The sequence below is a fragment of the Platalea leucorodia genome, assembly GCF_965183815.1.
Source record: "Platalea leucorodia genome assembly, chromosome: 12".
NCBI lineage: Eukaryota > Metazoa > Chordata > Aves > Pelecaniformes > Threskiornithidae > Platalea > Platalea leucorodia.
Genome location: NC_138834.1, coordinates 8,284,259 through 8,301,108, shown reverse-complemented (window position 1 = coordinate 8,301,108; position 16,850 = coordinate 8,284,259). Strand labels below are relative to the sequence as shown.

Sequence of the window (16,850 nt, the reverse complement as noted above, 5' to 3'; positions counted from 1 at the left end):
ATATACATTCTTATTACAAAATATTGTTGACCTATTAGTTTCCATAGAAGGGCTCTAAAGTCAGCCCCTGGGACCCTCCACCCCCTCAGTCCTTTTGAAGTTCTTAGCAAAATTGCCTCGATTAAAAATAAAATGCTCCAGGGGAGGCAAGTCTTTCTTTTCAAAGGTACTATTTCATATGTATTTTTCTTTACAATCTATATTGTTGTTGTTTTAGCATCACGATTGAAAGTTTAAAATCTCTGTCAGCAACCCCCAAGCCCAGTCTTCAGTGACAATGCTGACTCAGCAATAACAGACTCCATACCACTTGCATGTTCTTTGGCCTCCAGTGTAACTTTATTCATACCCAGAAATTTAAAAAAAAAAAAAAAAAAAAAAAAAGCCACAATCTGTTGTAGAGGACAGCTGATCTAGAAATCATACTACAGGCATAGATTACCCCCCCCCCCCCCCTTAAGGAAAAGAAAACCTATATTAAACTATATAAACTTTTTCCCTCCTTTCAGATACTAACATTTGAGACCAAGAATCCGACGGAGCTGGCTGAGCGCTTACGATCTGTGTGTGGAAACCAGAGCAATGCTTATGCTCGACTGCTGGAGTACCGACTAAATGCTTTGCGTGGACTCTGGAATGCCCAGCGCCAGCTAGCCTTGGAGGAGCAGCATGACCGGGAGAGCTCGGGGGATGAAGAAGCGCTGGCCCTGCTCAAGCGTCAAGGCTTGTTACAGCAGCCTGAACAGGCACCGTTTACTTCACGAATGGGGCTTCTATTGGTCTTTCCCCTCATTCAGTCTCAAAGTAGAACAGACCCTTCTCTCTGTAACATAACTGCTGAGGTGCTATTGAATTGCCTTCGAGACTGCCAGCCTTTGAGTTTGACTAAGGAACCAGCTGACTGTCTTAATGGGATAGAGTCTTTGCTGTGCTCCTGGCTGGAAGACACTTCTGCTTCAGGCCAACAGATTCCATACAAGCAAAAAGAAAATGCTGCTGCTGCCCTAGTTGCCTTGGCTTGTGCAAGGTAAGGAAACTACTGAAATGACATGTTGTGGTTGATATTGGTAGTGAGTGTTTATATTTAAATGCAAGAATCAAACCTGATGTGACCACACTGTTGATACTAATTTTGGGGTTCCGCTAGTCTTTTTCTTTCTAATATTTAAATATTGGCTTGGAAAGGGTGAAACTGATAAGCTAAGCGTTTATTTTTTGCGTGTGTTTAGCATATGTAAAAACAGAAGGATCTAGGTTAGAAATGCCTCTTGTGCATATTGCTGCTTCTACTGCAGTGATCTGTTCTAGGAATGGTTCCAAATGTTTTTATCATGGAGGAAAGTTGTCTCACTTTTCCCTTTGTACTGCCCCTTTCATCCTGTAGCTTATGCACCTTCATTTGGCTGTAGAAGGCATTACTGCCAAGTTTCAAGGCAATTCATTTCAGATTTCAGGGTTGCTTGTGAAACATCTGGAGGCATTTTTCTGATTTTGTTGCCGGTGAAGAATTCAATCAGTGTAGGCTGAACTATCCTGTGCCCTGCATGGGTTTAGCACAGCATCAGGTGGTTGAGGACGGAGTGGACATAATAGCTTTTGATTAAAAACTTACTCTCTTTAGGGGATGGGGCTTGGGGAGAGGGGGAGGAGTATACAAAACTTAGCTTCTGCAAAGTACGTGGGTCTAAAGTCACTATAGCCTTTTGAAAATCTTTGCTTTAATGTTTCTCAGATTGCAGCCTTGTCTGTCAAGTTTAACTCTGATTTAAGATGTTGGAAGTTCTCAGGAGATGTCATGATTTGCTTTAGAAAAAGGTTTATTCAAATGAAAAACACTTAATTTCTAGTGTACTTGTTCTAATGAAGTCAATGAGAAATCTACTCTATGTGGCAAACTCTTCTGCACCGACAACTGCCTTATCTAAAAGGCAATGTACTTGAACACAGCTCAGATAAATTGGATTTGATAAACATGATCTCATTTATTTTTTTTCCAGATGTCAATTTTCAGGAAGTATGGGATGTTCTTTTGCAGCTGAATTTGTAAAAGAGCTAAATTTCAAATACAGCTTTTGAAATGAAGGTTGATCTTATATTTTCTTTGCAAATGTGTCTTGCATTGCTTACAGAGTTGTAATATCCTGACGTGCTTTGTTCACCTATGAAAGTCTTGCATTTTTCCTTTAAATATGTAAGTCATGTTGCGTACCATTATGAAGAAGAAAACCTTCAAAATGAGGCTATTATTGAGATTCCTAGTTGCAATCTTGTGTGCTTCATATTACTAAGAATAAAACAACAGGGTAAATATTGCTTTAAATAATTAATTGAGGTGCTTTGAAGTATTCAGTGTCAATTTTCTCCAAGCTGAGGTTTATCAGTGAAAGCACACAGCTGAAAAATGACAGTGGGGAAAACAGAGTTTGGGGTGTGGAGGAGGAAGGCTAAGGAGCGAAGACTGACCATGTGTGACAGAAGGCAAAAGGCTATATTCAGCAGAGTGCATGGGAAAGATCTCTCCAACTGATCAGTCACGCTTCTGAAGACATCAATTCATAACTGTCTACTATCACGCCTAAGATGCAGTCAAGATTCTCGTATTTAGCTAGGCTATTATGCCCAGAAATAAAGCCACTACGTCTTTTGGAAAATGACTTCTTCCTACTACCCTGACCTTTAAAACAGAAACTGTAAAATACATTTTTTTAAAGACCTCTATATCTCTTTATTTCTACAAAAAACAGGTGTTTTCCATTATGTTAATATACAGATTTCATAGGTTCTCCAAAAAAAGTATTCAACTTATAAATGAACAAGATTATAATTAGAGTTACAAATTCCATATGTTTGTAAACACCACAATAAAATTTTAAAGCAACACCCTTTTGGGCAAGATTAGAAACAACTTCTACTTGGGTTTAATTTTGTTTTCAGAAGTATCTAGTCCTTATATACATTTAAGTGCATCACTTCAGAAGGGGAAAAGCTTCCAAATTTGTGTTTGGAAGCAAAAGTCATCAGAATCTTGATAATAAATTAATTAGTCTGGTCTTTTCTATTTTAGTCAAGAAAGCCATCTCTAGCTATGTCTGCAGCAGCTCTTACTAATACTTTGGCTCAGCCCCAGGAAGACCCGCAGATTGTATTTGAAGATCTAAATATGATTAATCAGCTACAAGAAATATTGAAAGTAGTTGTGTGTAATAGATGCAAGATTGAGGTATTTCATCATGTGCCTAGATTGCCTTTACTATACGTGTTGTTTATGACACAGCCGTGGCTGCTGATCTCCCCGCCTGCATGGTGCTTCATCCTCTTCCAAAAAGATAGCGTGATTCAGGCTGGCAGTTTGCCAGCATTCTTCCTTTATGTTACCCTCTCTTCCTCTTTTCACTTCCTCCATGAAGAAAAGAAATGCAAATTAGAAAAGAAGCGCAAATTAGAAAAGAAGCTTGATGACATATCTTGGATATTGTCTCTTTATGGTACTGGATATTATATTCTACATAGATGCTGTTGTCTGTGTGCATTCAGTCTTGTCTCAATAGACATCTTTAATTCATGTTTTTCTTATCCTTTTAGAGGGTCGCTGAAAACCTTTGTTCATACAGTGCATCTATTACAGAAACAGACTGATCTAGGATCCTTGCCTGTGGCTGATGTATTATACAGGTTTGTAGTGACTTTTCTAATTGTGGCATTTTTACATCAGCTCTGAAAATGTGTAAGTGCATTTAAGGATAAATGTCTTTAAATGTGATTAAAAGGCTTTAGAGTTATTGAAAGCTCTAGCAAAGATCGAAATTTAGTCAATTGCAGAAGGAAGACATTAGAAAGTTGAATCTGAAAGGATCTACTAATTGTTTTTTTGGGTGTTAAGGTTTTGGTTTTTTTTAATTAAATATTGATGATTCCTTTAAGTGGCTTATGAACTCTGACAGAATAATTACTTAAAATAAATCTTCATCCTAACTTTTGATTTAGCTAGTTTTTTCTATCACTGTTCTCTATGCGTATTATTTTATTTTCTGCTTAAAGGTTGTTGCTTTTGGAGGGAGGACCTGGATCGCCCTCTTGTTTGCTCGGAGGAAAGCATATAGTGTCTTGGGGCTTTGAAGACATGTTACCTGCACCTGATGCCAACAGTAGTTCCAGCAGTGAAAATAAAGGTGAACTATTTCATGACTGTCGATATTAGTAGGGGAGGTCAAGATGCTTTTAGTGGTGATAATTGTTTAAAAATTAATGTAAAGCTTTAGAGTTGGAAAAGATTTCTCCATTTTTGTTGGAAGTAATGTAAAAGCAAGTACAGTACATATCAAATAACTGAAAGCTGAAGGGTTTAGAATGACCATCTGGAGAGAGAACTGGGCATCACAGGAGTGTCTCGAAGCCTGATACATAATGAGAGGGGGAGGGCAGCAACTGCCTGGGCATTTTGTTGTCTTAGCCTGTACATTCAAAACTGAAGTTTTGAAAACGTGGTCCTAATTTATAGCAGTGCTAAATTGTTTACATTGTTTGCCTTGTCATACCTATTCCCATTAACTTAATCTAGCTAGAGATGTAAATGATTTGTTTGCTCTTTAAAGTTGATTTGGGGATCAGATGGAAAAAATTAAGAGGCTAAATCTTAAGTCTGCTGTGTTAATGGTAGCATGGCTTATCATTTTTTTTTAAATACAAGATAATGGGGTTCAGAAGAGTGTTGCTTTTTGGTTGCTGAAGACCAGATGCTGTTTTAAATTGTCTAGTAATCAGGCTGTAGGAAACCATCAAAGGCAGTCAATATAGTGGCCCTCCCTGACTTCAGGGGGAATTTTACAGAGAGGTCAAACTGAGTTTGGATATTATCCACTCGTTAGTCTTGCAATAAGCGTAATTTTTTTGTCCTGTGCAGTATCACTGTATTCAGTAGTATCATTGGTAGAGCATGTTTATTTTTAGAAGTACAAGTGCATTGCTTTTTTTTTTTTTTTTTTTTTTTTTCCCTTTTCCTATTCTGCTTTTGTTTTGGTCTGGTCTGTTTTGTATGCTTTTTTCCCTCTTTTATTTCTTTCCTTGAATTAATTCTCGGTTTTTAGCTTTGTTTGCTTACTATTTTTGCACTGAATGAGAGAGTTCACATTGCTTTAGAAATATTAGTTCAAGCTTTGATGACATCTCATTAAGTTCAATGCAAGCCATAGGAATTTACAAATCTGAGTTGTCATTTTAGGCAAATTTAATGGAGACATCTATATTTCGAAGAGGTTTTCTTGCTATGAGAGTGACTAGAGTTGTTGTGTGGGTTGGTTTTTTTTTTTTTTCTTCTGTTCCTAGCTGACTGTTCAGATTCTGTGAACTTAAATAGGTTGATTGGAGTGGTTTATTGACAACTCTGTTACAAGGTTTTGCCTTGTGTCCCCTATCTTGATTGTGAGTGACAAAGCTATACTTGAAATACATTTTGTCTTAATTTAACAGTGTCCAGAGGTGGAAGGGTCTGCTTACTAGCTTTAAGAGAAGCCCAGAGTTATACCAGAGATTAGATCAAGGCTTGATATTAGATAATTCCTTCCCCATGAGCAGTATATCAGCGGTGCTGAGCAGAAAGGTTTGCATAGTCATAAGCCTTGCTTGTATTTTATCTTGCTGCCAGTTCTGAACAGCATTACCTGTTGCAAAAGCAGAAGAGAATGGTCTTCTACTCCTTTGCATGATTCTGAAGGCATTTAATAACAAGTACTCAAGTTGTTTTATATTTAAGTAAAGGAATTTTACACTTGAAATGAGTTTGGTTGAATAGTCCTGTGTTCCTAAGCATGGTTGGGTATGCTAGTCTAGTTCCCACTGTATTTATAATTTTGAATAGTGTGCAGAAAAAGCCAGTTCAAACTTACTGTTGTGGTTTTTTTGTTTGTTTGTTTGTTTTTTATGGAAGCTTGGGCCATAATACCCAAAGACAAGTCTTTAACACTGAAATGAGAACATGACACAGGAAACAGACATTATTCAGAAATGGATGATGTACATTTGAATAATGAAAAACCAACACTAATGTCATTTATTGTCACTCAGCTTCTCTTTTGAGACTAGCACCTAATTATTGTTGTTTATTTGGCAACGGCAGGTTTAAATAGCCCTAGTATTCATGTGAGTGAGTGAGGCATAATCTGAGCACCTCCGTAAGTCTTGAAAGAAATGTAAAGAACCTACTGTAAAAAGAATGGACTTCAACTATGTTGCAGTAGCTCTTAGAACACTGAATAGTAAATTCATTATTAAAAATGTTTCTGACCTGTTGGTAAGGACCTGTCATGAGCATCTATTGGTTTTCAGTTGCCACGGTAGCTACCACAGCAGTGTAATGACCGTGGAGAATTTCCAGTTTTGTACGTTACAGAGGAGGTCTCTGCTCTATTCTTTCTTCCTGATTCAGATGCAGACTTAGGGCGCTGTCTTGCAGCAGATGGGCTCTATCTTTATACAACTAATTCAGTGGGCAGAGGAATAAGCAAACTAGGATCTGGATTACATGGTACTTTGCGGTAAGTGACAGTTGAATATTTGCTATTCTGCAGATCTGTTTAAAAAAAAAAAAAGTTATTGTTTTGGTAAACCACTCTTAGATGTTAGGTGTAACAAGACTAGAGTATGTTCTGCATTTTCATTAAACTCTATTTTAATGTTTTGGTTTTCTCATCTGAAATTCTTCTTGAGTATGTTCTCTCTAGAATCGTAAGATAATTTAGGTTGAAAGGGACCTCTGGAGGCCATCTAGTCCAGCCTCCTGCAAAGAGGTATACTAGCAGAATAGCTAGTACTTTAAATTTGATTTGATTTTATTAATGTATAGTAAGTTGGTTTACTCTTTGCTGAGAGGCATATACTAGAGACTAGTTTTGTGACCTTTTTATTTATAGTTGTACAGTTGCTGAATTTGTAAGGCTTTTTTTTCTCATTATGTCATTAATTATATAAATGATTAGTGCAGATGTGACTCACTGTACCTTCTTGCCTCCTTATTGCTTGGAAGCCATGAGGCTTCTTATGCTTTAAGTCTTACAACAGAAATAGCTGCCTTATGCTGACTTGAAGTTACGTTCAGTCAAAGTTCAGGAATGTGGTTGTGAGTTGTTCTTAGAATAACAGAAAGTAGCACAGAGTTTTAAAGAGTGTTAATGTGCTGCTTTTTTTGCCAGAGGTTTTGTGTACTGCCGTAATGAGGAGCTGGAGACTGGGTGGATTGCTTTTGGCAACAGCAAACTTCTTCACCGGCCCGTCTCCTTTGATAATAAGCCTCACTCCCTTTTCCAGGTTGTGGATCAGCATACCCTTCAGGTAAAAGGAACGGCTAGGGTGTTCATTGCAGGGTTATAGTAGAGTAAGAAAACGTTCTTAATTAATCACAATCATTGCTAGCTTTAATTAGTTTTGTCCTTGAAGTTTCTTCTTTTTACTTTGTGAAAATGCCTTTTTATAAAGCCCCATTGAATGCATTGCATGATAGAACTTGTAAGTTATGTTACGGATATTACTGTTTCCATGTGTTAGTGTGTGTGTGTATATGTGCATGTATATGTATATACATATATATGGATATGCATATACAGACGTACACTGTACTATATTATGATGGTATTGTAAAAGCTAGAATGCAGTATGGTCACATTATAAAACAATCAAACAATAGCAAAATGGACTTTGACTTGAACTGAAAACATAGTCTTCCTGAACAGCTCATTATTCTTCTACTCTAACAAAATTCAGGTATTGTTTCTGATCTAATTGTGTTTTGTAGATAAACAACTGTCATCCTTTGTAAAAATGGATAGTTTGTTTACTTTGAGTTTTTTCCTGCCATGGTTTTAAGGATGGATATGCACGTTTATGTCCAGTGTGTTTCCTGAAACTGAGAATGTTTGAATTCCCCTTTTCTTCCAAAGTTTCAAGTAATGTTTCAGAGAAGTTGCAGAAAGCAGATAACTCTTTAGTATATATATTTTCCTTATGGTACTATGGGTATGCTCTCAGTCATTAGAGAGGAGATGATCCTTTTATTTTTAGATATGTTAAATGTTTAGATATATATGCTGTTTTGTATGCAGTAGATCCATTTTTGGAAAACATTATAGAATAGCTCTTTAACAAATAAATGTAATAGTACTATTATGTCCAATAATAAGCCTCTCCTGGACTAACTGCACTTGATCGTAATTTATTTATTTATTTTTAAGTACACTGTTAATACTTCTAAGAACAAACTTCAAAATAAGAACGATTAAGATGCTCTCTGTCTCATAGGTATGTCAAATAATCCCAATGCCAGTAAATCACTTCCCAGTTGGCAGTACTATGACTACCGTGCATCTTTCTTCAGATGGCACATATTTCTACTGGATTTGGTCTCCTGCAAGCCTCAATGAAAAAACGCCAAAGGGCCACTCTGTCTTTATGGATATTTTTGAACTTATAGTAAGCAAATTATGTGTTTTCAATGACTCTGGAATTGGTGCCGTGACTACTGCTTAACTAAATACCAGCATTTTCAAATCAACGTATTAGGTTTGCATATTGATATGTGTAATCTGAATAATGTGTTTATGAAATAACTTTTAACTGAACAGAAGGTATATTGTTCAATTCTGTCTTCAGAGGACATACAACTATCGTATTCTAGCAATATGAACTGTCTTGTAACATAAAACGTATTTTATTATAACTAGCAATTAAGTTTTATGCTGGGACAGTAATTCAGTGTATTAAGATTTAAAGCATTGTTTACTGTGGATCTGCTTCATTGTGTTAAAAGCCAATCAAGCCCCACAGGTTACAAATACAATTGTTTTGTCTACACTGCATTTTATAACCTAATTTATAACCTAAGTTTTTTATGTTTTATGGCAATTATTGGTTTTAGTGTAAAATCAAATGCATTTGTATATACGTGTGTGTATATTTTAATTTGACAATGAAGCATCTCGGTCTAAAAATTGATTCACTTATGCAGCAGAGCTTACAGCAATTCATAACCCTCCAGTATTGATAATTGAAATTGTACGAGGATTTAGCTGTGATGGAGTACTTTGAGTGCAATGTCTGTATATCTGCTCAGCAGTTGCTGTACAACAGCTGCACTTAGTGGAAAGATGGAGCTAGAATTGGTAGGCTGTGGTAGTACAACTTATGGAAAATAGCTAATGCTGCAAATCAGATCTTATCTTCATTAAGAGATGCATTCTTTAGTAAAACATCCCCTGAAGATTATGGTCTAAGAAAATCATCGCTTACACTTTTTGGCTGGCAAATTATTTACGGGCCTCTTTTTACAAAACTTGCCAGTGAAACATTGCTAAGAAAATACAGGAGGGTTAAATATTTTTAAGTAAAGTTCCATAAATACAGTTAAGATTACGACAAGCAGTTCTGTCTTTAAGGACAGACCAAACAGAAGATATTCTATTGAACCACAACGTTGCAAACAAAACAAGTACTCATCTGTCCAGCTTTTGTAGTGCTTTTTTTGCAAGAAATCCTGACAGCAGAGTTTAAGTTTGTATCCCTACCTGATAGACTGTACTGTTCAGTTAAGGCAACCGGTCTCCTACAGATTTCAATATCTAAAAGTATTTTTCTTCTCCATTTTAATAGGTAGAAAATGGTGTATGTATAGCAAATCCTCTACAGGAACGAATTATATTAATGAGAAAAGAGGGTGAATCTGCAAAGAGTATAAATGAGATGCTTCTGAGTAGGCTGTCTAGGTATAGAGCCTCCCCGTCAGCAACGTTGGCTGCTCTCACTGGCTCTACAATCTCCAATACACTGAAGGAGGACCAAGCAGGTCAGAAGAGGTTTTACTGACTCTCAGTAATTTTTCATGGTTTGTTTCTTAACACGTATAGTATCGGTTCTAGTAATTACTGACCTCTTAGGACATGTAAAACAAAAAGTGTGCTTTTTTTTCCCCCAAAAAATAAGTTTTTGAAATATAGATGCAGTATTTGCTTAATGTTTGAATTACAAGTTCCTTTGATAAATTAGGCATTGATTGTGAGAAAAGCTTAAGACTGAAAAACAGGAAGAGTACTTGTTAGCACCCTTTTTTCCCCATGTATTCAATTATAGGACTGGTTTATGCAAGATTTGATCAAACTGATAATTGCATTTCTGTACTGGCAGTTCAACTGGGCTTCTAATTGTTATGCAAAAATAGACTGCAGTTTAGACAATGAAACTCTTGTTTCACAAGCAAGTGGAATACTATAAATTGGAGGTAATTTGAAAAATGTTTGGATATTATTTTATGGGCTTGCTGAAACTACCCGTTAATTAGGGAATCCTGAATGAACAGCATTGATGGCTTTCAGAATGATCTGGGGCTTTATAAGATTGGTCTTAAGATAAGATCTTATTCAGTTTATCCTGAATTACTTCTCTTCTTCCTTCATACGTACATGAGGGTTTTTTCTTCAATTTTAAACAATTAAAGGTATTTCCATAAAAATAAACTATACAGGAAATAGATATGCTTACAGGGAAATTGGCAAAGAGTTAGCTTGAAGAGCTATTTTAAAGCCTGTGTTTTGTCAGTTAACGACTAGAGTGCTACAGAAGAAGAAGAGTAAGTGGTTATTCTTGGCTAATTCTTTAGTCAGTGCTCAGAAAAGTGTTGATCAGCAGTGGCAGGAGCTAAATCATTATGACTGTATACGTTTCATGTGGAGCAGGAGAACTTAAAATAGTAAATGCGTAGTGAATCTCAAATGATCTCTCTATGTTAGAAGATTATTTGGTTCTAAGGTACTGCTTTCAATGTGTTTATCACCATACAATTCTTAAAACAGTTTTGTTTATACTTAAATTTTAAGCTCCAAATTTTCCTGGTTTGGAAATTAGAGACTGCCATCTTTTTTTTTTCTTTTTTTTTCCTTTTTCTTTCCTTTTTTTTTAAGGTTGTTCTCTTTAGTTAAATAACCTATGAAACTGTATCCTTATGGGGATTGGTGTTGAATGTGCGGGGTTATGAGGCCACCCCTATAAACAACTACTTAACGCAATTTCTAAATGCTGCAAAATGTAGCTTAAATGAATTTCCATATTGATTTTTATGAAGCCCTAAATAGAAATCTGCCTTGTTTGCTGCCTTTTATTATGAGGTTTTTAATGTTATGAAGAAATACATGTTTGTGTCATGTTTTTCTGTTTAATATTTCAGCTGCAAACACTAGCTGTGGGCTGCCACTGAAAATGTTAAGGAAGACTCCAATATACACATGTGGAACGTACTTGGTGATGTTGGTCCCACCCCCAGGTGGATCAGGCAGTTCTGCAACACGCTCGCTCTTTGGAGGAACAAGTGCTTTGTCATCTTTAAAAAGTAAGTCGGATACATTTGTGGCAGATTTTAAGTCCCTGGTTTTCTGAAATTCAATAAACTTCTCAGAAATTTATTGGAGACTTTTTTCTATGTAGTTCTTGCTTCAAGCTTGGTGTTCAATATTTCGGATGGGCAGTTCACAAGCCGAGCAGATCTCATTGATGCTGCAGGAAGTTCACTTGGACGTGGTGCTCTAGTTCCAGGACTTGGTAAGAAGTAGATCTCTTCTTCTGGGAATATTCTGGGAATAATCTATCTGGATTTTAATTTGCAGTAAGCAACTCTGCAGTTGGTGAGATTTCATGTCTGTGGTGAAATTTTGTAAATTTAACATTGTTGAAAGTTTGGAATTCCCTGAAGGATTTTCCAGTATCTTGCTTTTGCAGTTTCAGCTGCACACAAGCTCAAGAAAAGTGTTTTCTGTAGCAGAAAAGAATCTTGAAAGAAGTCTGATTTTTTTTTTTTTTTTTTTTTTATACCCTGCTTATGTTAGAAGGTGCTATAAAGTTTAGAGTATCTTATCTCTATATTTGAAAATACATAAATGCATCTTATCTGGAAAGATATTCCCGATATTTCCGATTTCCCTATCACTTTATGACCGAAACATCGTGAGCGTTTTCTTCAGGGCTTTTTTTTTTTTTTTTTAAACCTGCTTAATATAATAAAATAATCTTTCAAACAGGGTCCATGCTACTTAAACACTGCATATCATTGCTAGCATTTTAATGAGCAGTGTTTTTATGTTACCGAAGAAAGAATGTGTTTCTTAAAAATGTTTGAGATAAATAGTTTTAAATAATATTCTAAATGCTAGGATGCATGGATAGGTATAATTGTATGTTAGCCCGTTAGCTACTGTTACTGGAGATCTACCTCATTTGAAACATGTAGACAAATGTTGTTATTTTTGAACTTTTAAGATATGGTAAATGCATCTATCATAGAACAGTTGTGTCCATAATCCACTCAACCCTTTCCTTTTGCTGTTTTGGACCTGCTTGTGTTTGTAGGCTTTACACTTTTTAGGAGATGAGTCTCTAAGTTTTTAAAATTTTTTTAACAGTTGCACCATGCAAACCGTCAGTTTTATTAAAGCTATTATGTATTAACCACAAGGCCCATAAAACAGGTTCTAAGGTGCTTAATTGTCAATAGCTGTAGTAAAATAAATTTGAAACTTTTTTCCCTTATACTTTTTCTAGAAGTTACTGGTATCTGCTGCCAGACTCAACTATTTTTAGTTTATGCACTGTGGCAGTGTGTGATAAGTTTGTGGAGGAATAATATATGTTATGTACTTATCCTTATAAATAATGAGCACTGTGGAGTATTTACCTGAAAAGGATGCTGTTGTACATTTACTTGGAACATCAAAGGCGATGTGCATTTGCTTCAGTCCTTTGTTAAGAAATCTCCTTCTAATGTTTTTCATTCCAATGCATTGTTATTAAATTGCTGTCAGATGACAGAACTTTTAAAGCAAATAATTTGGGTTTATATCTGCTATAAAAATACTTTAGTCTGGTTTTCTAACAAACATTCAACTAACAAACATAAAATTTGACGTGCAAAATATTTTCCTTTTCTTAGGTGCCTGTTATGATACTATGAATAACATGATATGGACATGCTCTAATGATTATATTGATCAGTGGTGTAATCCCGGGAACCAGGCGTTCCATTGCGTCTGTCAGAGGCTGGGAGTGAGTCATGTCATTACAGAGCCCAAAGGTGAGCTAAACCTACAAGTCAGTGTTTTATACGAAGTGGAAGTGAAATGTACGATTATCATAGCATAAATATACAGAAACTACCTTCTGAAACTTTCTATTAAGAGTTGAGTTCATTCTTGAAAAGTTGTTTATAAATATTGGTCATGATTTATCTTTGCTTTAAGAAAGGAAAAAGTAAAAAGGGAGATGTGTTTGGAAGTTTCCAGACTCTTGCTACCTTTAGCACATTAAAAAGTGATGTGGGCAATTCTTTTGTTTATCATGTGGGCGGGTGTCCTGAAGTTAGAGATGATGACAATGATACATTGCATTTTAGAAGCAAATGCTAATGCTATAGTCTGTGTTTGTAGACAGCATTTGAACTGCTTTTCTTCTTCTAGGGGATGCAACAACCACAAATGAGGTTATTAACCAGTTACTGCACCATGTTGGTGCCATGTGTATCCACCAACTCAACCTGCTTGCAGCCAGCAACAATCTTCCCATAACAAATTTTTTGGGCAAGCAACATCCAATTGAAGCACATCACCTCAGCAGTATTTGTGACATTATGGAAAAAGCTATGGTGAATGGAGATACTTGTATAATACGCTGCATCCTTGTCGTCTTTCAGGTACAAGGGCATCTTAAATGTACTTCACAATAAACACTAAAAAAAAAAAAAAAAAAAGTTGTTTTAGAGTAGAGGCAACCACTTGATTTTATTAGGGTTTTTTTTTCCTCCATTGCATTCAGTTTAATGGAGATCGACTTAGCAGTGGCTTTGCAGTATCTTATACACCCATTTAAGAGTCCTAACTTAAATGCAAGTGTAATTGTCACTTTTACAGATTAAAATAAAATCCAGAGAGGTTACTTCCTTATTTCTTTCTTTTTTTTTTTTTTTTCCTTTTTTTGGTCCAAAGTCAGTTTCTGACTCTTGAGATTTCTAGTGACCTAGACAAATAGTTTGAGAAACTGACTGCAGAAAAAAAGTTAATGTGAACGATGTTTAAGTTTTTAATATTGTTATGTTTAATTTTTCTTAGGTGGTTTTTAAATTTTTCTTCAGCCCACAAACCGAAAGAAACAGAGATATTGTTAGAAGGTCTGGCCTATTACTTTGGCAGTTACTGATGGCACCAAGGGATCAGATTTGCTCTGAGATTCAGAAGGAGGTTTGTCTAGCTATTAGGTAAATATTTGTTTTGTCAAATTAAACCTAACTTAGAATTTAGGTTATTTGAAAATGTTGTAACAGATGAATATTCAAATTGTATTCAGCAGTTTAATTTTAAATTAATGTGATAAAATTTAGGTTAACATAGTATGATAAAATTATTACGATTTGTATCTGTGGAAGAAGGGAAATACAGTGTGTTTGTCATGATGACAGTGAAATAAGAGACAGTAATTACTTCTTTTCATTTGTTGCTTTTTATTGGCTTGCTTTAGGGTTTTTTTTTAATGTTTATTATAATATAGCTGGTAAATTCAAGCAAAGTTTTCTGCATTTCAGTGATGGCTAGAATGACGTCTGTATTTAGCTTATATACCTTATTGGTGTTCTGGAATAGGCAAAGCTAACGTTGTCAGCTGTTATACCGGTGTTTCAAGTGACAATACTGAAATTCTCCTAAACAAAAAGAATGCAAGGGGAAGCAGAATGAATAATACTTGAGGAATGCTATAAGATTGAAGGCCCAGGGGAAAAAAAAAAAACAGGCAGGGTACTAAGACTGTCTTGAGAAAGTAGGTTTATGTTTAGAAAACAGGAGTCTATTCTGGTGGAAGGGTGGGCATTATGTCTCTGGGCTGGTACACCAGGTCATCAAACACTTAACCAGGATGGTTGCTTTAGCTCCACATCATATTAGCTACTGCATCTCTTGAACCTGATGCCGTGTAATTTCCTTTCTCCAGCTTGTCAAAATAGCAGAATGACTAAGTACAGGGAAGCAAGCAAAAAGTGTGATTGTGTATCACGAAAACGAGATAATGTAAATCTCAAGGACAAGGAATGCTGTCTCAAAGGTCCTAAGTACAAATTTAATCTGCTTTCAAGTGGGAAGTGCTCCAAAGGTTGAGAACAAAATCTTCTGAAGATCAACCTGCGTTTTTTTTTTGTGTGTGTGTGAATCACGACATTCCAAATTTCAGTGGCTTTATGCAGCTTTGTAAGTGAGTGAAGAAGAATAGTGTATCTTTATGATTATGTAGCATTTTCAGGGTCTTCCTTTTTGATAGGGAAAAGTGTATCCTGTCAACTGTATGGGCAGCTGCTGCATTTTTCCTGTGTTTAACACTATATCCTCCAATGACTTGTAAAAAAATCAGAGGTGGGGATTAGGTAATATCTCCTTCCTCTTGTTTTCTCATTGGGGGGATTCTGATACCAATGGAAGCCTCAAACTGAGCTTGCAACGTATGATAACTTTTCCTGATGTTTGTATCACAAGTTGGTCAGCATGAGCCAGAGGGAGGGAAGCTGCAATAATCTCTGCTCTCAGTATGACTCTGACAAACATACCAATTTTCTTTTCTATGAGAGTGTTATTTAAAAAGAAAAGAAGAAAAAGTCTGCATAATAGTTTCAACACTTCAGACAGTCACGAAGTACTCCTTTTAAGTTATTCTGATCTTCTATCTTGATGTGGTAATTCATGTAGAAAGCACAAAGTTCATCACAAGTTACAGGGGAAAAATATCTCCACAAGGAGTATTCATACATAGCTGTGTTGTTTCCGAAATGCTACTTCTAGAATCTTCTGCTTAGCTTAAACCAAGACTTCTATAACGAGCCAGTATTTAATAAAACTGTAACAGTAGTGACTTCTTGATTACTGTCTCTTGCATTTTCCATTGTTCTTATCACAGATAAGCCACAGCTTTTACCCCGTCACCAGAGTTGTTGGAGTCGTTCTCTAAGCCTTCATCCATTTGTTCTGACATCTGTCTGTTTCTTGAAAAAATGATTGTGCTGTCACATACACAAGTGATTAACGTGGAGTTTCTCAGAGGAAAGCAAATAGCTCTTGAAGAAGCTTTGGGACCTAAACAATAAAATATAGTTGATTACAAGAGATATCTGGAGAAAACAGCTGCATATTTCATGACTAATACAAATGTTAAAATATGGAGGATGCCTTTCTAAGTTGGAAGAAGCTATTACATAGTAATTCCAAATGTTACATCAGATACTAAGCTGAGATTCTGTGACGACATTTTTCACATGTCCATTGAAATTATTTTGTTTTCTTTTAAATACATTAAATAATACATGGTTTTATCTTTTTTTTAGCTCAGGTTTAAATATCCTGTATCCTGGAGAAGCAGAAATCAATAATTTATTGAAATTGGTCTTAACTGAAGGTGAGACTGTCTTATTGACATGTGAGAGTGTTTCTTCTAATTGAAAACAGAAAGTGAAAATACTTCTCGACCTCTGGAGGGAGAACAGTTCAGAATATTGAGCACTAGTCTGCTTTAAACCCACCCTATTCTAGGAAATTACGGAATGCTTCGTATTCTGAAGCTGCCTTCCAAATGGCTACATGGTCAAGCGTATGTTAGCTGTAGAAAAGGAAAATTTGTCTCAATCAGGCAACTGTTTGAAATTGAAAAGGATTAAAGTTCTCTTTTGTCAGTATTAATAATGTTTCTTGTCCAGGTTTTGTTTTAGAACACCTGGTTAGCAGTTAGTGTTACCCACGGCAATTACACAGTAACCAGAGGTAACTTTAGTCCTCAGAGAAAGGGTAATAATCTACTCG

The 16,850-nt window shown here is 35.9% G+C and overlaps 1 protein-coding gene across 3 annotated transcripts in view; it reads left to right on the top strand.

Annotated features, from left to right (window-relative positions):
* The window catches only part of HECTD4 (HECT domain E3 ubiquitin protein ligase 4), a 77,253-nt gene that overhangs the window by 11,562 nt on the left and 48,841 nt on the right, over positions 1-16,850 (top strand). For all 3 annotated transcript variants that reach the window (XM_082324639.1, XM_082324640.1, XM_082324638.1), the window contains exons 2-14: positions 510-1,027; positions 3,583-3,672; positions 4,039-4,169; positions 6,422-6,530; positions 7,185-7,323; positions 8,287-8,457; positions 9,634-9,826; positions 11,201-11,362; positions 11,458-11,571; positions 12,956-13,096; positions 13,479-13,711; positions 14,127-14,272; positions 16,379-16,449. In XM_082324639.1, the coding sequence (XP_082180765.1) occupies positions 510-1,027; positions 3,583-3,672; positions 4,039-4,169; positions 6,422-6,530; positions 7,185-7,323; positions 8,287-8,457; positions 9,634-9,826; positions 11,201-11,362; positions 11,458-11,571; positions 12,956-13,096; positions 13,479-13,711; positions 14,127-14,272; positions 16,379-16,449 (2,218 nt within the window). The remainder of the gene's footprint in view (positions 1-509; positions 1,028-3,582; positions 3,673-4,038; positions 4,170-6,421; positions 6,531-7,184; positions 7,324-8,286; positions 8,458-9,633; positions 9,827-11,200; positions 11,363-11,457; positions 11,572-12,955; positions 13,097-13,478; positions 13,712-14,126; positions 14,273-16,378; positions 16,450-16,850) is intronic.